The sequence below is a fragment of the Oncorhynchus masou genome, chromosome 1, assembly GCF_036934945.1.
Source record: "Oncorhynchus masou masou isolate Uvic2021 chromosome 1, UVic_Omas_1.1, whole genome shotgun sequence".
NCBI classification, from domain to species: Eukaryota; Metazoa; Chordata; class Actinopteri; order Salmoniformes; family Salmonidae; genus Oncorhynchus; species Oncorhynchus masou.
The window spans coordinates 86,794-107,883 of NC_088212.1; the positions used below are offsets into that span (position 1 = coordinate 86,794).

A 21,090-nucleotide genomic window follows, 5' to 3' on the forward strand; every position below is an offset into this window, starting at 1 on the left:
GTCTGGTTGTTTAGGTCGGTCAACACCAGTCCCTAGCTGACCAGTGTCTGGTTGTTTAGGTCGGTCAACACCAGTCCCTAGCTGACCAGTGTCTGGTTGTTTAGGTCGGTCAAAACCAGTCCCTAGCTGACCAGTGTCTGGTTGTTTAGGTCGGTCCAAACCAGTCCCTAGCTGACCAGTGTCTGGTTGTTTAGGTGGGTCAACACCAGTCCCTAGCTGACCAGTGTCTGGTTGTTAGGTCGGTCAACACCAGTCCTTAGCTGACCAGTGTCTGGTTGTTTAGGTCGGTCAACACCAGTCCCTAGCTGACCGGTGTCTGGTTGTTTAGGTCGGTCCACACCAGTCCCAACCTGACCAGTGTCTGTTTGTTTAGGTCAGTCAACACCAGTCCCTAGCTGACCAGTGTCTGGTTGTTTAGGTTGGTCAACACCAGTCACTAGCTGACCATAGTCTGGTTGTTTAGGTCGGTCAACACCAGACCCTACCTGACCAGTGTCTGGTTGTTGAGGTCGGTACACACCAGTCCATACCTGACCAGTGTCTGGTTGTTTAGGTCGGTCAACACCAGACCCTACCTGACCTGTGTCTGGTTGTTTAGGTCGTTCAACACCAGACCCTACCTGACCAGTGTCTGGTTGTTTAGGTCGGTCAACACCAGTCCCTAACTAAACATAGTCTGGTTGTTTAGGTCAGTCAACACCAGACCCTACCTGACCAGTGTCTCGTTGTTTAGGTCGGTCCACACCATTCCCTACCTGACCAGTGTCTGGTTGTTTAGGTCGGTCAACACCAGACCCTACCTGACCAGTGTCTGGTTGTTTAGGTCGGTCAACACCAGTCCCTAGCTGACCATGGTCTGGCTGTTTAGGTCGGTCAACACCAAACCCTACCTGACCAGTGTCTGGTTGTTGAGGTCGGTCCACACCAGTCCCTACCTGACCAGTGTCTGGTTGTTTAGGTCGGTCAACACCAGACCATATCTGACCAGTGTCTGGTTGTTTAGGTCGGTAAACACCAGACCCTACCTGACCAGTGTCTGCTTGTTTAGGTCGGTCAACACCAGTCCCTAGCTGACCATAGTCTGGTTGTTTAGGTCGGTCAACACCAGACCCTACCTGACCAGTGTCTGGTTGTTTAGGTCGGTCAACACCAGTCCCTCGCTGACCATAGTCTGGTTGTTTAGGTCGGTCAACACCAGACCCTACCTGACCAGTGTCTTGTTGTTTAGGTCAGTCCACACCAGTCCCTACCTGACCAGTGTCTGGTTGTTTAGGTCGGTCAACACCAGACCCTACCTGACCAGTGTCTGGTTGTTTAGGTCAGTCCACACCAGTCCCTACCTGACCAGTGTCTGGTTGTTTAGGTCGGTCAACACCAGACCCTACCTGACCAGTGTCTGGTTGTTTAGGTCGGTCAACACCAGACCCTACCTGACCAGTGTCTGGTTGTTTAGGTCGGTCAACACCAGTCCCTAGCTGACCATAGTCTGGTTGTTTAGGTCGGTCAACACCAGACCCTACCTGACCAGTGTCTGGTTGTTTAGGTCGGTCAACACCAGACTCTACCAGACCAGTGTCTGGTTGTTGAGGTCGGTCAACACCAGACCCTACCTGACCAGTGTCTGGTTGTTGCAGTCGGTCAACACCAGACCCTACCTGACCAGTGTCTGGTTGTTGAGGTCGGTCAACACCAGATCCTACCTGACCAGTGTCTGGTTGTTGAGGTCGGTCAACACCAGACCCTACCTGACCAGTGTCTGGTTGTTTAGGTCAGTCAACACCAGTCCCTGGCTGACCATAGTCTGGTTGTTGAGGTCGGTCAACACCAGACTCTACCTGACCAGTGTCTGGTTGTTGAGGTCGGTCAACACCAGACCCTACCTGACCAGTGTCTGGTTGTTTAGGTCAGTCAACACCAGTCCCTACCTGACCAGTGTCTGGTTGTTGAGGTCGGTCAACACCAGTCCCTACCTGACCAGTGTCTTGTTGTTTAGGTCAGTCCACACCAGTCCCTACCTGACCAGTGTCTGGTTGTTTAGGTCGGTCAACACCAGACCCTACCTGACCAGTGTCTGGTTGTTTAGGTCAGTCCACACCAGTCCCTACCTGACCAGTGTCTGGTTGTTTAGGTCGGTCAACACCAGACCCTACCTGACCAGTGTCTGGTTGTTTAGGTCGGTCAACACCAGACCCTACCTGACCAGTGTCTGGTTGTTTAGGTCGGTCAACACCAGTCCCTAGCTGACCATAGTCTGGTTGTTTAGGTCGGTCAACACCAGACCCTACCTGACCAGTGTCTGGTTGTTTAGGTCGGTCAACACCAGACTCTACCAGACCAGTGTCTGGTTGTTGAGGTCGGTCAACACCAGACCCTACCTGACCAGTGTCTGGTTGTTGCGGTCGGTCAACACCAGACCCTACCTGACCAGTGTCTGGTTGTTGAGGTCGGTCAACACCAGATCCTACCTGACCAGTGTCTGGTTGTTGAGGTCGGTCAACACCAGACCCTACCTGACCAGTGTCTGGTTGTTTAGGTCAGTCAACACCAGTCCCTGGCTGACCATAGTCTGGTTGTTGAGGTCGGTCAACACCAGACTCTACCTGACCAGTGTCTGGTTGTTGAGGTCGGTCAACACCAGACCCTACCTGACCAGTGTCTGGTTGTTTAGGTCAGTCAACACCAGTCCCTACCTGACCAGTGTCTGGTTGTTGAGGTCGGTCAACACCAGTCCCTACCTGACCAGTGTCTGGTTGTTGAGGTCCGTCAACAACAGTCCCTACCTGACCAGTGTCTGATTGTTTAGGTCGGTCAACACCAGTCCCTACCTGACCAGTGTCTGGTTGTTTAGGTCGGTCAACACCAGTCCCTAGCTGACCATAGTCTGGTTGTTTAGGTCGGTCAACACCAGTCCCTACCTGACCAGTGTCTGGTTGTTTAGGTCGGTCAACACCAGACCCTACCTGACCAGTGTCTGGTTATTTAGGTCGGTCAACACCAGACCCTAACTGACCAGTGTCTGGTTGTTTAGGTCGGTCAACACCAGTCCCTAGCTGACCAGTGTCTGGTTGTTTAGGTCGGTCAACACCAGTCCCTAGCTGACCAGTGTCTGGTTGTTTAGGTCGGTCCAAACCAGTCCCTAGCTGACCAGTGTCTGGTTGTTTAGGTGGGTCAACACCAGTCCCTAGCTGACCAGTGTCTGGTTGTTTAGGTGGGTCAACACCAGTCCCTAGCTGACCAGTGTCTGGTTGTTTAGGTCGGTCAACACCAGTCCCTAGCTGACCAGTGTCTGGTTGTTTAGGTCGGTCCACACCAGTCCCTAGCTGACCAGTGTCTGGTTGTTTAGGTCGGTCCACACCAGTCCCTAGCTGACCAGTGTCTGGATGTTTAGGTCGGTCCACACCAGTCCCTAGCTGACAAGTGTCTGATTGTTTAGGTGGGTCAACACCAGACCCTAGCTGACCAGTGGCTGGTTGTTTAGGTCGGTGCACACCAGTCCCTAGCTGACCAGTGTCTGGTTGTTTAGGTCGGTCAACACCAGTCCCTAGCTGACCAGTGTCTGATTGTTTAGGTCGGTCAACACCAGTCCCTAGCTGACCAGTGTCTGGTTGTTTAGGTCGGTAAACACCAGTCCCTAGCTGACCAGTGTCTGGTTGTTTAGGTCGGTCAAAACCAGTCCCTAGCTGACCAGTGTCTGGTTGTTTAGGTCGGTCCAAACCAGTCCCTAGCTGACCAGTGTCTGGTTGTTTAGGTGGGTCAACACCAGTCCCTAGCTGACCAGTGTCTGGTTGTTAGGTCGGTCAACACCAGTCCCTAGCTGACCAGTGTCTGGTTGTTTAGGTCGGTCAACACCAGTCCCTAGCTGACCGGTGTCTGGTTGTTTAGGTCGGTCCACACCAGTCCCAACCTGACCAGTGTCTGGTTGTTTAGGTCAGTCAACACCAGTCCCTAGCTGACCAGTGTCTGTTTGTTTAGGTTGGTCAACACCAGTCACTAGCTGACCATAGTCTGGTTGTTTAGGTCGGTCAACACCAGACCCTACCTGACCAGTGTCTGGTTGTTGAGGTCGGTACACACCAGTCCCTACCTGACCAGTGTCTGGTTGTTTAGGTCGGTCAACACCAGACCCTACCTGACCTGTGTCTGGTTGTTTAGGTCGTTCAACACCAGACCCTACCTGACCAGTGTCTGGTTGTTTAGGTCGGTTAACACCAGTCCCTAACTAAACATAGTCTGGTTGTTTAGGTCAGTCAACACCAGACCCTACCTGACCAGTGTCTCGTTGTTTAGGTCGGTCCACACCATTCCCTACCTGACCAGTGTCTGGTTGTTTAGGTCGGTCAACACCAGACCCTACCTGACCAGTGTCTGGTTGTTTAGGTCGTTCAACACCAGACCCTACCTGACCAGTGTCTGGTTGTTTAGGTCGGTCAACACCAGTCCCTAGCTGACCATGGTCTGGTTGTTTAGGTCGGTCAACACCAAACCCTACCTGACCAGTGTCTGGTTGTTGAGGTCGGTCCACACCAGTCCCTACCTGACCAGTGTCTGGTTGTTTAGGTCGGTCAACACCAGACCATATCTGACCAGTGTCTGGTTGTTTAGGTCGGTAAACACCAGACCCTACCTGACCAGTGTCTGCTTGTTTAGGTCGGTCAACACCAGTCCCTAGCTGACCATAGTCTGGTTGTTTAGGTCGGTCAACACCAGACCCTACCTGACCAGTGTCTGGTTGTTTAGGTCAGTCAACACCAGTCCCTGGCTGACCATAGTCTGGTTGTTGAGGTCGGTCAACACCAGACTCTACCTGACCAGTGTCTGGTTGTTGAGGTCGGTCAACACCAGACCCTACCTGACCAGTGTCTGGTTGTTTAGGTCAGTCAACACCAGTCCCTACCTGACCAGTGTCTGGTTGTTGAGGTCGGTCAACACCAGTCCCTACCTGACCAGTGTCTGGTTGTTGAGGTCCGTCAACAACAGTCCCTACCTGACCAGTGTCTGATTGTTTAGGTCGGTCAACACCAGTCCCTACCTGACCAGTGTCTGGTTGTTTAGGTCGGTCAACACCAGTCCCTAGCTGACCATAGTCTGGTTGTTTAGGTCGGTCAACACCAGTCCCTACCTGACCAGTGTCTGGTTGTTTAGGTCGGTCAACACCAGACCCTACCTGACCAGTGTCTGGTTATTTAGGTCGGTCAACACCAGACCCTAACTGACCAGTGTCTGGTTGTTTAGGTCGGTCAACACCAGTCCCTAGCTGACCAGTGTCTGGTTGTTTAGGTCGGTCAACACCAGTCCCTAGCTGACCAGTGTCTGGTTGTTTAGGTCGGTCCAAACCAGTCCCTAGCTGACCAGTGTCTGGTTGTTTAGGTGGGTCAACACCAGTCCCTAGCTGACCAGTGTCTGGTTGTTTAGGTCGGTCAACACCAGTCCCTAGCTGACCAGTGTCTGGTTGTTTAGGTCGGTCAACACCAGTCCCTAGCTGACCAGTGTCTGGTTGTTTAGGTCGGTCCACACCAGTCCCTAGCTGACCAGTGTCTGGTTGTTTAGGTCGGTCCACAACAGTCCCTAGCTGACCAGTGTCTGGATGTTTAGGTCGGTCCACACCAGTCCCTAGCTGACAAGTGTCTGGTTGTTTAGGTGGGTCAACACCAGAACCTAGCTGACCAGTGGCTGGTTGTTTAGGTCGGTGCACACCAGTCCCTAGCTGACCAGTGTCTGGTTGTTTAGGTCGGTCAACACCAGTCCCTAGCTGACCAGTGTCTGGTTGTTTAGGTCGGTCAACACCAGTCCCTAGCTGACCAGTGTCTGGTTGTTTAGGTCGGTCAACACCAGTCCCTAGCTGACCAGTGTCTGGTTGTTTAGGTCGGTCAAAACCAGTCCCTAGCTGACCAGTGTCTGGTTGTTTAGGTTGGTCAACACCAGTCACTAGCTGACCATAGTCTGGTTGTTTAGGTCGGTCAACACCAGACCCTACCTGACCAGTGTCTGGTTGTTGAGGTCGGTCCAAACCAGTCCCTAGCTGACCAGTGTCTGGTTGTTTAGGTGGGTCAACACCAGTCCCTAGCTGACCAGTGTCTGGTTGTTAGGTCGGTAAACACCAGTCCCTAGCTGACCAGTGTCTGGTTGTTTAGGTCGGTCAACACCAGTCCCTAGCTGACCGGTGTCTGGTTGTTTAGGTCGGTCCACACCAGTCCCAACCTGACCAGTGTCTGGTTGTTTAGGTCAGTCAACACCAGTCCCTAGCTGACCAGTGTCTGGTTGTTTAGGTTGGTCAACACCAGTCACTAGCTGACCATAGTCTGGTTGTTTAGGTCGGTCAACACCAGACCCTACCTGACCAGTGTCTGGTTGTTGAGGTCGGTACACACCAGTCCCTACCTGACCAGTGTCTGGTTGTTTAGGTCGGTCAACACCAGACCCTACCTGACCTGTGTCTGGTTGTTTAGGTCGTTCAACACCAGACCCTACCTGACCAGTGTCTGGTTGTTTAGGTCGGTCAACACCAGTCCCTAACTAAACATAGTCTGGTTGTTTAGGTCAGTCAACACCAGACCCTACCTGACCAGTGTCTCGTTGTTTAGGTCGGTCCACACCATTCCCTACCTGACCAGTGTCTGGTTGTTTAGGTCGGTCAACACCAGACCCTACCTGACCAGTGTCTGGTTGTTTAGGTCGTTCAACACCAGACCCTACCTGACCAGTGTCTGGTTGTTTAGGTCGGTCAACACCAGTCCCTAGCTGACCATGGTCTGGTTGTTTAGGTCGGTCAACACCAAACCCTACCTGACCAGTGTCTGGTTGTTGAGGTCGGTCCACACCAGTCCCTACCTGACCAGTGTCTGGTTGTTTAGGTCGGTCAACACCAGACCATATCTGACCAGTGTCTGGTTGTTTAGGTCGGTAAACACCAGACCCTACCTGACCAGTGTCTGCTTGTTTAGGTCGGTCAACACCAGTCCCTAGCTGACCATAGTCTGGTTGTTTAGGTCGGTCAACACCAGACCCTACCTGACCAGTGTCTGGTTGTTTAGGTCGGTCAACACCAGTCCCTCGCTGACCATAGTCTGGTTGTTTAGGTCGGTCAACACCAGACCCTACCTGACCAGTGTCTTGTTGTTTAGGTCAGTCCACACCAGTCCCTACCTGACCAGTGTCTGGTTGTTTAGGTCGGTCAACACCAGACCCTACCTGACCAGTGTCTGGTTGTTTAGGTCGGTCAACACCAGACCCTACCTGACCAGTGTCTGGTTGTTTAGGTCGGTCAACACCAGTCCCTAGCTGACCATAGTCTGGTTGTTTAGGTCGGTCAACACCAGACCCTACCTGACCAGTGTCTGGTTGTTTAGGTCGGTCAACACCAGTCCCTAGCTGACCATAGTCTGGTTGTTTAGGTCGGTCAACACCAGACCCTACCTGACCAGTGTCTGGTTGTTTAGGTTGGTCAACACCAGACTCTACCAGACCAGTGTCTGGTTGTTGAGGTCAGTCAACACCAGACCCTACCTGACCAGTGTCTGGTTGTTGCGGTCGGTCAACACCAGACCCTACCTGACCAGTGTCTGGTTGTTGAGGTCGGTCAACACCAGATCCTACCTGACCAGTGTCTGGTTGTTGAGGTCGGTCAACACCAGACCCTACCTGACCAGTGTCTGGTTGTTTAGGTCAGTCAACACCAGTCCCTGGCTGACCATAGTCTGGTTGTTGAGGTCGGTCAACACCAGACTCTACCTGACCAGTGTCTGGTTGTTGAGGTCGGTCAACACTAGACCCTACCTGACCAGTGTCTGGTTGTTTAGGTCAGTCAACACCAGTCCCTACCTGACCAGTGTCTGGTTGTTGAGGTCGGTCAACACCAGTCCCTACCTGACCAGTGTCTGGTTGTTGAGGTCCGTCAACAACAGTCCCTACCTGACCAGTGTCTGATTGTTTAGGTCGGTCAACACCAGTCCCTACCTGACCAGTGTCTGGTTGTTTAGGTCGGTCAACACCAGTCCCTAGCTGACCATAGTCTGGTTGTTTAGGTCGGTCAACACCAGTCCCTACCTGACCAGTGTCTGGTTGTTTAGGTCGGTCAACACCAGACCCTACCTGACCAGTGTCTGGTTATTTAGGTCGGTCAACACCAGACCCTAACTGACCAGTGTCTGGTTGTTTAGGTCAGTCAACACCAGACCCTACCTGACCAGTGTCTGGTTATTTAGGTCGGTCAACACCAGACCTAACTGACCAGTGTCTGGTTGTTTAGGTCGGTCAACACCAGTCCCTCGCTGACCATAGTCTGGTTGTTTAGGTCGGTCAACACCAGACCCTACCTGACCAGTGTCTGGTTGTTTAGGTCGGTCCACACCAGTCCCTACCTGACCAGTGTCTGGTTGTTTTGGTCGGTCAACACCAGACCCTACCTGACCAGTGTCTGGTTGTTTAGTTCGGTCAACACCAGACCCTACCTGACCAGTGTCTGGTTGTTTAGGTCGGTCAACACCAGACCCTAGCTGACCATAGTCTGGTTGTTTAGGTCGGTCAACACCAGACCCTAACTGACCAGTGTCTGGTTGTTTAGGTCGGTCAACACCAGACCCTACCTGACCAGTGTCTGGTTGTTTAGGTCGGTCAACACCAGACCCTACCAGACCAGTGTCTGGTTGTTGAGATCGGTCAACACCAGACCCTACCTGACCAGTGTCTGGTTGTTGAGGTCAGTCAACACAAGACCCTACCTGACCAGTGTCTGGTTGTTTAGGTCAGTCAACACCAGTCCCTACCTGACCAGTGTCTGGTTGTTGAGGTCGGTCAACACCAGACCCTACCTGACAAGTGTCTGGTTGTTTAGGTCAGTCAACACCAGTCCCTGGCTGACCATAGTCTGGTTGTTTAGGTCGGTCAACACCAGTCCCTACCTGACCAGTGTCTGGTTGTTTAGGTCGGTCAACACCAGTCCCTACCTGACCAGTGTCTGATTGTTTAGGTCGGTCAACACCAGTCCCTGGCTGACCATAGTCTGGTTGTTTAGGTCGGTCAACACCAGACTCTACCTGACCATAGTCTGGTTGTTTAGGTCGGTCAACACCAGTCCCTACCTGACCAGTGTCTGGTTGTTGAGGTCGGTCAACACCAGACCCTAACTGACCAGTGTCTGGTTGTTTAGGTCGGTCAACACCAGACCCTACCTGACCAGTGTCTGGTTGTTTAGGTCAGTCAACACCAGTCCCTACCTGACCAGTGTCTGGTTGTTGAGGTCGGTCAACACCAGTCCCTACCTGACCAGTGTCTGGTTGTTGAGGTCCGTCAACAACAGTCCCTACCTGACCAGTGTCTGATTGTTTAGGTCGGTCAACACCAGTCCCTACCTGACCAGTGTCTGGTTGTTTAGGTCGGTCAACACCAGACCCTAACTGACCAGTGTCTGGTTGTTTAGGTCAGTCAACACCAGACCCTACCTGACCAGTGTCTGGTTATTTAGGTCGGTCAACACCAGACCTAACTGACCAGTGTCTGGTTGTTTAGGTCGGTCCACACCAGTCCCTACCTGACCAGTGTCTGGTTGTTTTGGTCGGTCAACACCAGACCCTACCTGACCAGTGTCTGGTTGTTTAGTTCGGTCAACACCAGACCCTACCTGACCAGTGTCTGGTTGTTTAGGTCGGTCAACACCAGACCCTAGCTGACCATAGTCTGGTTGTTTAGGTCGGTCAACACCAGACCCTAACTGACCAGTGTCTGGTTGTTTAGGTCGGTCAACACCAGACCCTACCTGACCAGTGTCTGGTTGTTTAGGTCGGTCAACACCAGACCCTACCAGACCAGTGTCTGGTTGTTGAGATCGGTCAACACCAGACCCTACCTGACCAGTGTCTGGTTGTTGAGGTCAGTCAACACAAGACCCTACCTGACCAGTGTCTGGTTGTTTAGGTCAGTCAACACCAGTCCCTACCTGACCAGTGTCTGGTTGTTGAGGTCGGTCAACACCAGACCCTACCTGACAAGTGTCTGGTTGTTTAGGTCAGTCAACACCAGTCCCTGGCTGACCATAGTCTGGTTGTTTAGGTCGGTCAACACCAGTCCCTACCTGACCAGTGTCTGGTTGTTTAGGTCGGTCAACACCAGTCCCTACCTGACCAGTGTCTGATTGTTTAGGTCGGTCAACACCAGTCCCTGGCTGACCATAGTCTGGTTGTTTAGGTCGGTCAACACCAGACTCTACCTGACCATAGTCTGGTTGTTTAGGTCGGTCAACACCAGTCCCTACCTGACCAGTGTCTGGTTGTTGAGGTCGGTCAACACCAGACCCTAACTGACCAGTGTCTGGTTGTTTAGGTCGGTCAACACCAGACCCTACCTGACCAGTGTCTGGTTGTTTAGGTCAGTCAACACCAGTCCCTACCTGACCAGTGTCTGGTTGTTGAGGTCGGTCAACACCAGTCCCTACCTGACCAGTGTCTGGTTGTTGAGGTCCGTCAACAACAGTCCCTACCTGACCAGTGTCTGATTGTTTAGGTCGGTCAACACCAGTCCCTACCTGACCAGTGTCTGGTTGTTTAGGTCGGTCAACACCAGTCCCTAGCTGACCATAGTCTGGTTGTTTAGGTCGGTCAACACCAGTCCCTACCTGACCAGTGTCTGGTTGTTTAGGTCGGTCAACACCAGACCCTACCTGACCAGTGTCTGGTTATTTAGGTCGGTCAACACCAGACCCTAACTGACCAGTGTCTGGTTGTTTAGGTCAGTCAACACCAGACCCTACCTGACCAGTGTCTGGTTATTTAGGTCGGTCAACACCAGACCTAACTGACCAGTGTCTGGTTGTTTAGGTCGGTCAACACCAGTCCCTCGCTGACCATAGTCTGGTTGTTTAGGTCGGTCAACACCAGACCCTACCTGACCAGTGTCTGGTTGTTTAGGTCGGTCAACACCAGTCCCTACCTGACCAGTGTCTGGTTGTTTTGGTCGGTCAACACCAGACCCTACCTGACCAGTGTCTGGTTGTTTAGTTCGGTCAACACCAGACCCTACCTGACCAGTGTCTGGTTGTTTAGGTCGGTCAACACCAGACCCTAGCTGACCATAGTCTGGTTGTTTAGGTCGGTCAACACCAGACCCTAACTGACCAGTGTCTGGTTGTTTAGGTCGGTCAACACCAGACCCTACCTGACCAGTGTCTGGTTGTTTAGGTCGGTCAACACCAGACCCTACCAGACCAGTGTCTGGTTGTTGAGATCGGTCAACACCAGACCCTACCTGACCAGTGTCTGGTTGTTGAGGTCAGTCAACACAAGACCCTACCTGACCAGTGTCTGGTTGTTTAGGTCAGTCAACACCAGTCCCTACCTGACCAGTGTCTGGTTGTTGAGGTCGGTCAACACCAGACCCTACCTGACAAGTGTCTGGTTGTTTAGGTCAGTCAACACCAGTCCCTGGCTGACCATAGTCTGGTTGTTTAGGTCGGTCAACACCAGTCCCTACCTGACCAGTGTCTGGTTGTTTAGGTCGGTCAACACCAGTCCCTACCTGACCAGTGTCTGATTGTTTAGGTCGGTCAACACCAGTCCCTGGCTGACCATAGTCTGGTTGTTTAGGTCGGTCAACACCAGACTCTACCTGACCATAGTCTGGTTGTTTAGGTCGGTCAACACCAGTCCCTACCTGACCAGTGTCTGGTTGTTGAGGTCGGTCAACACCAGACCCTAACTGACCAGTGTCTGGTTGTTTAGGTCGGTCAACACCAGACCCTACCTGACCAGTGTCTGGTTGTTTAGTTCGGTCAACACCAGTTCCTACCTGACCAGTGTCTGGTTGTTTAGGTCCGTCAACACCAGTCCCTACCTGACCAGTGTCTGGTTGTTTAGGTCCGTCAACACCAGACCCTACCTGACCAGTGTCTGGTTGTTTAGGTCGGTCAATACCAGACCCTACCAGACCAGTGTCTGCTTGTTGAGATCGGTCAACACCAGACCCTACCTGACCAGTGTCTGATTGTTTAGGTCGGTCAACACCAGTCCCTACCTGACCAGGTCTGGTTGTTTAGATCGGTCAACACCAGCCCCTACCTGACCAGGTCTGGTTGTTTAGGTCCGTCAAAACCAGTCCCTACCTGACCAGTGTCTGGTTGTTTAGGTCGGTCAACACCAGACCCAACCTGACCAGTGTCTGGTTGTTGAGGTCAGTCAACACAAGTCCCTAGCTGACCATAGTCTGGTTGTTTAGTTCGGTCAACACCAGTCCCTACCTGACCAGTGTCTGTTTGTTTAGGTCGGTCAACACCAGACCCTACCTGACCAGTGTCTGGTTGTTTAGTTCGGTCAACACCAGACCCTACCAGACCAGTGTCTGGTTGTTGAGGTCAGTCAACACCAGTCCCTGGCTGACCATAGTCTGGTTGTTTAGGTCGGTCAACACCAGACTCTACCTGACCAGTGTCTGGTTGTTGAGGTCGGTCAACACCAGACCCTACCTGACCAGTGTCTGGTTGTTGAGGTCGGTCAACACCAGACCCTAACTGACCAGTGTCTGGTTGTTAAGGTCGGTCAACACCAGACCCTACCTGACCAGTGTCTGGTTGTTTAGGTCAGTCAACACCAGTCCCTGGCTGACCATAGTCTGGTTGTTGAGGTCGGTCAACACCAGACTCTACCTGACCAGTGTCTGGTTGTTGAGGTCAGTCAACACCAGACCCTACCTGACCAGTGTCTGGTTGTTTAGGTCGGTCAACACCAGTCCCTACCTGACCAGTGTCTGGTTGTTTAGTTCGGTCAACACCAGACCCTACCTGACCAGTGTCTGGTTGTTGAGGTCGGTCAACACCAGACCCTACCTGACCAGTGTCTGGTTGTTGAGGTCGGTCAACACCAGACCCTACCTGACCAGTGTCTGGTTGTTTAGGTCAGTCAACACCAGTCCCTGGCTGACCATAGTCTGGTTGTTGAGGTCGGTCAACACCAGACTCTACCTGACCAGTGTCTGGTTGTTGAGGTCAGTCAACACCAGACCCTGGCTGACCATAGTCTGGTTGTTTAGGTCGGTCAACACCAGTCCCTACCTGACCAGTGTCTGGTTGTTTAGGTCGGTCAACACCAGTCCCTACCTGACCAGTGTCTGATTGTTTAGGTCGGTCAACACCAGTCCCTGGCTGACCATAGTCTGGTTGTTTAGGTCGGTCAACACCAGACTCTACCTGACCATAGTCTGGTTGTTTAGGTCGGTCAACACCAGTCCCTACCTGACCAGTGTCTGGTTGTTGAGGTCGGTCAACACCAGACCCTAACTGACCAGTGTCTGGTTGTTTAGGTCGGTCAACACCAGACCCTACCTGACCAGTGTCTGGTTGTTTAGTTCGGTCAACACCAGTCCCTACCTGACCAGTGTCTGGTTGTTTAGGTCCGTCAACACCAGACCCTACCTGACCAGTGTCTGGTTGTTTAGGTCCGTCAACACCAGACCCTACCTGACCAGTGTCTGGTTGTTTAGGTCGGTCAATACCAGACCCTACCAGACCAGTGTCTGCTTGTTGAGATCGGTCAACACCAGACCCTACCTGACCAGTGTCTGATTGTTTAGGTCGGTCAACACCAGTCCCTACCTGACCAGGTCTGGTTGTTTAGGTCGGTCAACACCAGCCCCTACCTGACCAGGTCTGGTTGTTTAGGTCCGTCAAAACCAGTCCCTACCTGACCAGTGTCTGGTTGTTTAGGTCGGTCAACACCAGACCCAACCTGACCAGTGTCTGGTTGTTGAGGTCGGTCAACACAAGTCCCTAGCTGACCATAGTCTGGTTGTTTAGTTCGGTCAACACCAGTCCCTACCTGACCAGTGTCTGTTTGTTTAGATCGGTCAACACCAGCCCCTACCTGACCAGGTCTGGTTGTTTAGGTCCGTCAAAACCAGTCCCTACCTGACCAGTGTCTGGTTGTTTAGGTCGGTCAACACCAGACCCAACCTGACCAGTGTCTGGTTGTTGAGGTCAGTCAACACAAGTCCCTAGCTGACCATAGTCTGGTTGTTTAGTTCGGTCAACACCAGTCCCTACCTGACCAGTGTCTGTTTGTTTAGGTCGGTCAACACCAGACCCTACCTGACCAGTGTCTGGTTGTTTAGTTCGGTCAACACCAGACCCTACCAGACCAGTGTCTGGTTGTTGAGGTCAGTCAACACCAGTCCCTGGCTGACCATAGTCTGGTTGTTTAGGTCGGTCAACACCAGACTCTACCTGACCAGTGTCTGGTTGTTGAGGTCGGTCAACACCAGACCCTACCTGACCAGTGTCTGGTTGTTGAGGTCGGTCAACACCAGACCCTAACTGACCAGTGTCTGGTTGTTAAGGTCGGTCAACACCAGACCCTACCTGACCAGTGTCTGGTTGTTTAGGTCAGTCAACACCAGTCCCTGGCTGACCATAGTCTGGTTGTTGAGGTCGGTCAACACCAGACTCTACCTGACCAGTGTCTGGTTGTTGAGGTCAGTCAACACCAGACCCTACCTGACCAGTGTCTGGTTGTTTAGGTCGGTCAACACCAGTCCCTACCTGACCAGTGTCTGGTTGTTTAGTTCGGTCAACACCAGACCCTACCTGACCAGTGTCTGGTTGTTGAGGTCGGTCAACACCAGACCCTACCTGACCAGTGTCTGGTTGTTGAGGTCGGTCAACACCAGACCCTACCTGACCAGTGTCTGGTTGTTTAGGTCAGTCAACACCAGTCCCTGGCTGACCATAGTCTGGTTGTTGAGGTCGGTCAACACCAGACTCTACCTGACCAGTGTCTGGTTGTTGAGGTCAGTCAACACCAGACCCTGGCTGACCATAGTCTGGTTGTTTAGGTCGGTCAACACCAGTCCCTACCTGACCAGTGTCTGGTTGTTTAGGTCGGTCAACACCAGTCCCTACCTGACCAGTGTCTGATTGTTTAGGTCGGTCAACACCAGTCCCTGGCTGACCATAGTCTGGTTGTTTAGGTCGGTCAACACCAGACTCTACCTGACCATAGTCTGGTTGTTTAGGTCGGTCAACACCAGTCCCTACCTGACCAGTGTCTGGTTGTTGAGGTCGGTCAACACCAGACCCTAACTGACCAGTGTCTGGTTGTTTAGGTCGGTCAACACCAGACCCTACCTGACCAGTGTCTGGTTGTTTAGTTCGGTCAACACCAGTCCCTACCTGACCAGTGTCTGGTTGTTTAGGTCCGTCAACACCAGACCCTACCTGACCAGTGTCTGGTTGTTTAGGTCCGTCAACACCAGACCCTACCTGACCAGTGTCTGGTTGTTTAGGTCGGTCAATACCAGACCCTACCAGACCAGTGTCTGCTTGTTGAGATCGGTCAACACCAGACCCTACCTGACCAGTGTCTGATTGTTTAGGTCGGTCAACACCAGTCCCTACCTGACCAGGTCTGGTTGTTTAGGTCGGTCAACACCAGCCCCTACCTGACCAGGTCTGGTTGTTTAGGTCCGTCAAAACCAGTCCCTACCTGACCAGTGTCTGGTTGTTTAGGTCGGTCAACACCAGACCCAACCTGACCAGTGTCTGGTTGTTGAGGTCGGTCAACACAAGTCCCTAGCTGACCATAGTCTGGTTGTTTAGTTCGGTCAACACCAGTCCCTACCTGACCAGTGTCTGTTTGTTTAGATCGGTCAACACCAGCCCCTACCTGACCAGGTCTGGTTGTTTAGGTCCGTCAAAACCAGTCCCTACCTGACCAGTGTCTGGTTGTTTAGGTCGGTCAACACCAGACCCAACCTGACCAGTGTCTGGTTGTTGAGGTCAGTCAACACAAGTCCCTAGCTGACCATAGTCTGGTTGTTTAGTTCGGTCAACACCAGTCCCTACCTGACCAGTGTCTGTTTGTTTAGGTCGGTCAACACCAGACCCTACCTGACCAGTGTCTGGTTGTTTAGTTCGGTCAACACCAGACCCTACCAGACCAGTGTCTGGTTGTTGAGGTCAGTCAACACCAGTCCCTGGCTGACCATAGTCTGGTTGTTTAGGTCGGTCAACACCAGACTCTACCTGACCAGTGTCTGGTTGTTGAGGTCGGTCAACACCAGACCCTACCTGACCAGTGTCTGGTTGTTGAGGTCGGTCAACACCAGACCCTAACTGACCAGTGTCTGGTTGTTAAGGTCGGTCAACACCAGACCCTACCTGACCAGTGTCTGGTTGTTTAGGTCAGTCAACACCAGTCCCTGGCTGACCATAGTCTGGTTGTTGAGGTCGGTCAACACCAGACTCTACCTGACCAGTGTCTGGTTGTTGAGGTCAGTCAACACCAGACCCTACCTGACCAGTGTCTGGTTGTTTAGGTCGGTCAACACCAGTCCCTACCTGACCAGTGTCTGGTTGTTTAGTTCGGTCAACACCAGACCCTACCTGACCAGTGTCTGGTTGTTGAGGTCGGTCAACACCAGACCCTACCTGACCAGTGTCTGGTTGTTGAGGTCGGTCAACACCAGACCCTACCTGACCAGTGTCTGGTTGTTTAGGTCAGTCAACACCAGTCCCTGGCTGACCATAGTCTGGTTGTTGAGGTCGGTCAACACCAGACTCTACCTGACCAGTGTCTGGTTGTTGAGGTCAGTCAACACCAGACCCTGGCTGACCATAGTCTGGTTGTTTAGGTCGGTCAACACCAGTCCCTACCTGACCAGTGTCTGGTTGTTTAGGTCGGTCAACACCAGTCCCTACCTGACCAGTGTCTGATTGTTTAGGTCGGTCAACACCAGTCCCTGGCTGACCATAGTCTGGTTGTTTAGGTCGGTCAACACCAGACTCTACCTGACCATAGTCTGGTTGTTTAGGTCGGTCAACACCAGTCCCTACCTGACCAGTGTCTGGTTGTTGAGGTCGGTCAACACCAGACCCTAACTGACCAGTGTCTGGTTGTTTAGGTCGGTCAACACCAGACCCTACCTGACCTTTGTCTGGTTGTTTAGTTCGGTCAACACCAGTCCCTACCTGACCAGTGTCTGGTTGTTTAGGTCCGTCAACACCAGACCCTACCTGACCAGTGTCTGGTTGTTTAGGTCCGTCAACACCAGACCCTACCTGACCAGTGTCTGGTTGTTTAGGTCGGTCAATACCAGACCCTACCAGACCAGTGTCTGCTTGTTGAGATCGGTCAACACCAGACCCTACCTGACCAGTGTCTGATTGTTTAGGTCGGTCAACACCAGTCCCTACCTGACCAGGTCTGGTTGTTTAGGTCGGTCAACACCAGCCCCTACCTGACCAGGTCTGGTTGTTTAGGTCCGTCAAAACCAGTCCCTACCTGACCAGTGTCTGGTTGTTTAGGTCGGTCAACACCAGACCCAACCTGACCAGTGTCTGGTTGTTGAGGTCGGTCAACACAAGTCCCTAGCTGACCATAGTCTGGTTGTTTAGTTCGGTCAACACCAGTCCCTACCTGACCAGTGTCTGTTTGTTTAGGTCGGTCAACACCAGACCCTACCTGACCAGTGTCTGGTTGTTTAGTTCGGTCAACACCAGACCCTACCAGACCAGTGTCTGGTTGTTGAGGTCAGTCAACACCAGTCCCTGACTGACCATAGTCTGGTTGTTTAGGTCGGTCAACACCAGACTCTACCTGACCAGTGTCTGGTTGTTGAGGTCGGTCAACACCAGACCCTACCTGACCAGTGTCTGGTTGTTGAGGTCAGTCAACACCAGACCCTACCTGACCAGTGTCTGGTTGTTGAGGTCGGTCAACACCAGACCCTACCTGACCAGTGTCTGGTTGTTTAGGTCAGTCAACACCAGTCCCTGGCTGACCATAGTCTGGTTGTTGAGGTCGGTCAACACCAGACTCTACCTGACCAGTGTCTGGTTGTTGAGGTCAGTCAACACCAGACCCTACCTGACCAGTGTCTGGTTGTTTAGGTCGGTCAACACCAGTCCCTACCTGACCAGTGTCTGGTTGTTTAGTTCGGTCAACACCAGACCCTACCTGACCAGTGTCTGGTTGTTGAGGTCGGTCAACACCAGACCCTACCTGACCAGTGTCTGGTTGTTGAGGTCGGTCAACACCAGACCCTACCTGACCAGTGTCTGGTTGTTTAGGTCAGTCAACACCAGTCCCTGGCTGACCATAGTCTGGTTGTTGAGGTCGGTCAACACCAGACTCTACCTGACCAGTGTCTGGTTGTTGAGGTCAGTCAACACCAGACCCTACCTGACCAGTGTCTGGTTGTTTAGGTCGGTCAACACCAGTCCCTACCTGACCAGTGTCTGGTTGTTTTGGTCAGTCAACACCAGTCCCTGGCTGACCATAGTCTGGTTGTTTAGGTCAGTCAACACCAGACTCTACCTGACCAGTGTCTGGTTGTTTAGGTCAGTCAACACCAGTCCCTGGCTGACCATAGTCTGGTTGTTTAGGTCAGTCAACACCAGACTCTACCTGACCAGTGTCTGGTTGTTGAGGTCGGTCAACACCAGTCCCTACCTGACCAGTGTCTGGTTGTTTAGGTCGGTCAACACCAGACCCTACCTGACCAGTGTCTGGTTGCTTAGGTCAGTCAACACCAGTCCCTGGCTGACCATAGTCTGGTTGTTTAGGTCAGTCAACACCAGACTCTACCTGACCAGTGTCTGGTTGTTGAGGTCGGTCAACACCAGTCCCTACCTGACCAGTGTCTGGTTGTTGAGGTCGGTCAACACCAGACCCTACCTGACCAGTGTCTGGTTGTTTAGGTCAGTCAACACCAGTCCCTGGCTGACCATAGTCTGGTTGTTTAGGTCAGTCAACACCAGACTCTACCTGACCAGTGTCTGGTTGTTGAGGTCGGTCAACACCAGTCCCTACCTGACCAGTGTCTGGTTGTTTAGGTCAGTCAACACCAGTCCCTACCTGACCAGTGTCTGGTTGTTGAGGTCGGTCAACACCAGTCCCTACCTGACCAGTGTCTGGTTGTTGAGGTCCGTCAACAACAGTCCCTACCTGACCAGTGTCTGATTGTTTAGGTCGGTCAACACCAGTCCCTACCTGACCAGGTCTGGTTGTTTAGGTCGGTCAACACCAGCCCCTACCTGACCAGGTCTGGTTGTTTAGGTCAGTCAACACCAGTCCCTACCTGACCAGTGTCTGGTTGTTTAGATCGGTCAACACCAGACCCAACCTGACCAGTGTCTGTTTGTTTAGGTCGGTCAACACCAGTCCCTACCTGACCAGGTCTGGTTGTTTAGGTCGGTCAACACCAGCCCCTACCTGACCAGGTCTGGTTGTTTAGGTCCGTCAACACCAGTCCCTACCTGACCAGTGTCTGGTTGTTTAGATCGGTCAACACCAGACCCAACCTGACCAGTGTCTGTTTGTTGAGGTCGGTCAACACAAGTCCCTACCTGACCAGTGTCTGGTTGTTTAGGTCCGTCAACACCAGACCCTACCTGACCAGTGTCTGGTTGTTGAGGTCGGTCAACACCAGTCCCTACCTGACCAGTGTCTGGTTGTTTAGGTTTGTCAACACCAGTCCCTACCTGACCAGTGTCTGGTTGTTGAGGTCGGTCAACACCAGTACCTACCTGACCAATGTCTGGTTGTGGAGATCCCAGACGGCGATGTTCCCGTCGCTGCAGCAGGAGAAGCAGACCTTGGCATCGGGAGAGATGGCGAGGGCGTAGCAGGCCGGGGCGGAAGACGTTAGCTCTGCCTTGATACGCGGGGTGGGTGAGGCTAGGTCCCAGATTGAAAGTGTGGATGCCTCGCCTCCTATGATCAGAGTCCGCCCGTCATGCAGCAGCCGGCATGAACGGATGTAGTTGTCTCTGTTCTGATAGACGCACACAGGCATGTATACACAAACACACACAAACACACACAAAGAGGGTTATTGTTACTTGCGTTCAGATACACACAAGCATATACTATATATTGCTACTATCATAAACACAACAGGAAGTCCTATATATAGCTACTATCATAAACACAACAGGAAGTCCTATATATTGCTACTATCATAAACACAACAGGAAGTCCTATATATAGCTACTATCATAAACACAACAGGATGTCCTATATATAGCTAGTAAACACAACAGGAAGTTCTATATATAACTATTATCATAAACACAACAGGATGTCCTATCCCTCAAACAAGACTAAAAAGATTTGGCATGGGTCCTCAGATCCTCAAAAGGTTCAACAGCTGCACCATCGAGAGCATCCTGACCGGTTGCACCACTGCCTGGTATAGTACTGGTACTGCTCTGCCTCTGACCGCAAGGCACTATAGAGGGTAGTGTGTACGGCCCAGTACATCACTGGGGCCAACCTTCCTGCCATCCAGGACCTCTATACCAGGCGGTGTCAGAGGAAGGCCCTAAAAATTGTCAAAGACTCCAGCCACCCCAGTCATAGACTGTTCTCTCTGCTACCGCATGGCACGCTGTACCTGAGCACCAAGTCTAGGTTCAAGAGGCTTCTAAACAGCTTCTACCCCCAAGCCATAAGTCTCCTGAACAGCTAATCAAATGGCTACCCAGACTATTTGCATTGCCCCCCCCCCCCCTCTTTACACCGCTGCTATTCTCTGTTGTTATCATCTATGCATAGTCACTTTAATAACTCTACCTACATGTACATATTACCTCAACTAACCAGTGCCCCCAAACATTCACTCTGTGGGGGCGGCAGCGTAGCCTAGTAATCGAAAGGTTGAAAGATCAAATCCCCGAGCTGACAAGGTACAAATCTGTCGTTCTACCCCTGAACAAGGCAGTTAACCCACTGTTCCTGGGCCGTCATCGAAAATAAGAATCTGTCCTCAACTGACTTTCCTGGTTAAATAAAGGTAACACATGTCACTGCTGCTGTTTAATTACTTGTTACTTTTATCTCTTTATCTCTTGTTATCTGTATTTTTTTAAATTGCATTAACACTGCACATTAAGGGCTTGTAAGCATTTCACTGTGAGGTCTTCTATACCTGTTGTATTCAGCATGTCACTGTAAGGTCTACTACACCTGTTGTATTCAGCATTTCACTGTAAGTCTACGACACCTGTTGTATTCAGCATTTCACTGTAAGGTCTACTACACCTGTAATATTCATCATTTCACTGTAATATTCGGTGCATGTGACTCATGTAATTTGATTTGATTTGATTTACAT

General features: G+C 52.0%; 1 protein-coding gene across 1 annotated transcript in view; it reads right to left on the reverse strand.

Moving 5' to 3' along the window:
- LOC135506822 (transducin-like enhancer protein 4) overlaps positions 1 to 21,090 on the reverse strand; it is a 150,829-nt gene that overhangs the window by 6,471 nt on the left and 123,268 nt on the right. The window contains exon 15 of the mRNA XM_064926250.1: positions 19,502 to 19,749. Within this exon, the coding sequence (XP_064782322.1) occupies positions 19,502 to 19,749 (248 nt within the window). The remainder of the gene's footprint in view (positions 1 to 19,501; positions 19,750 to 21,090) is intronic.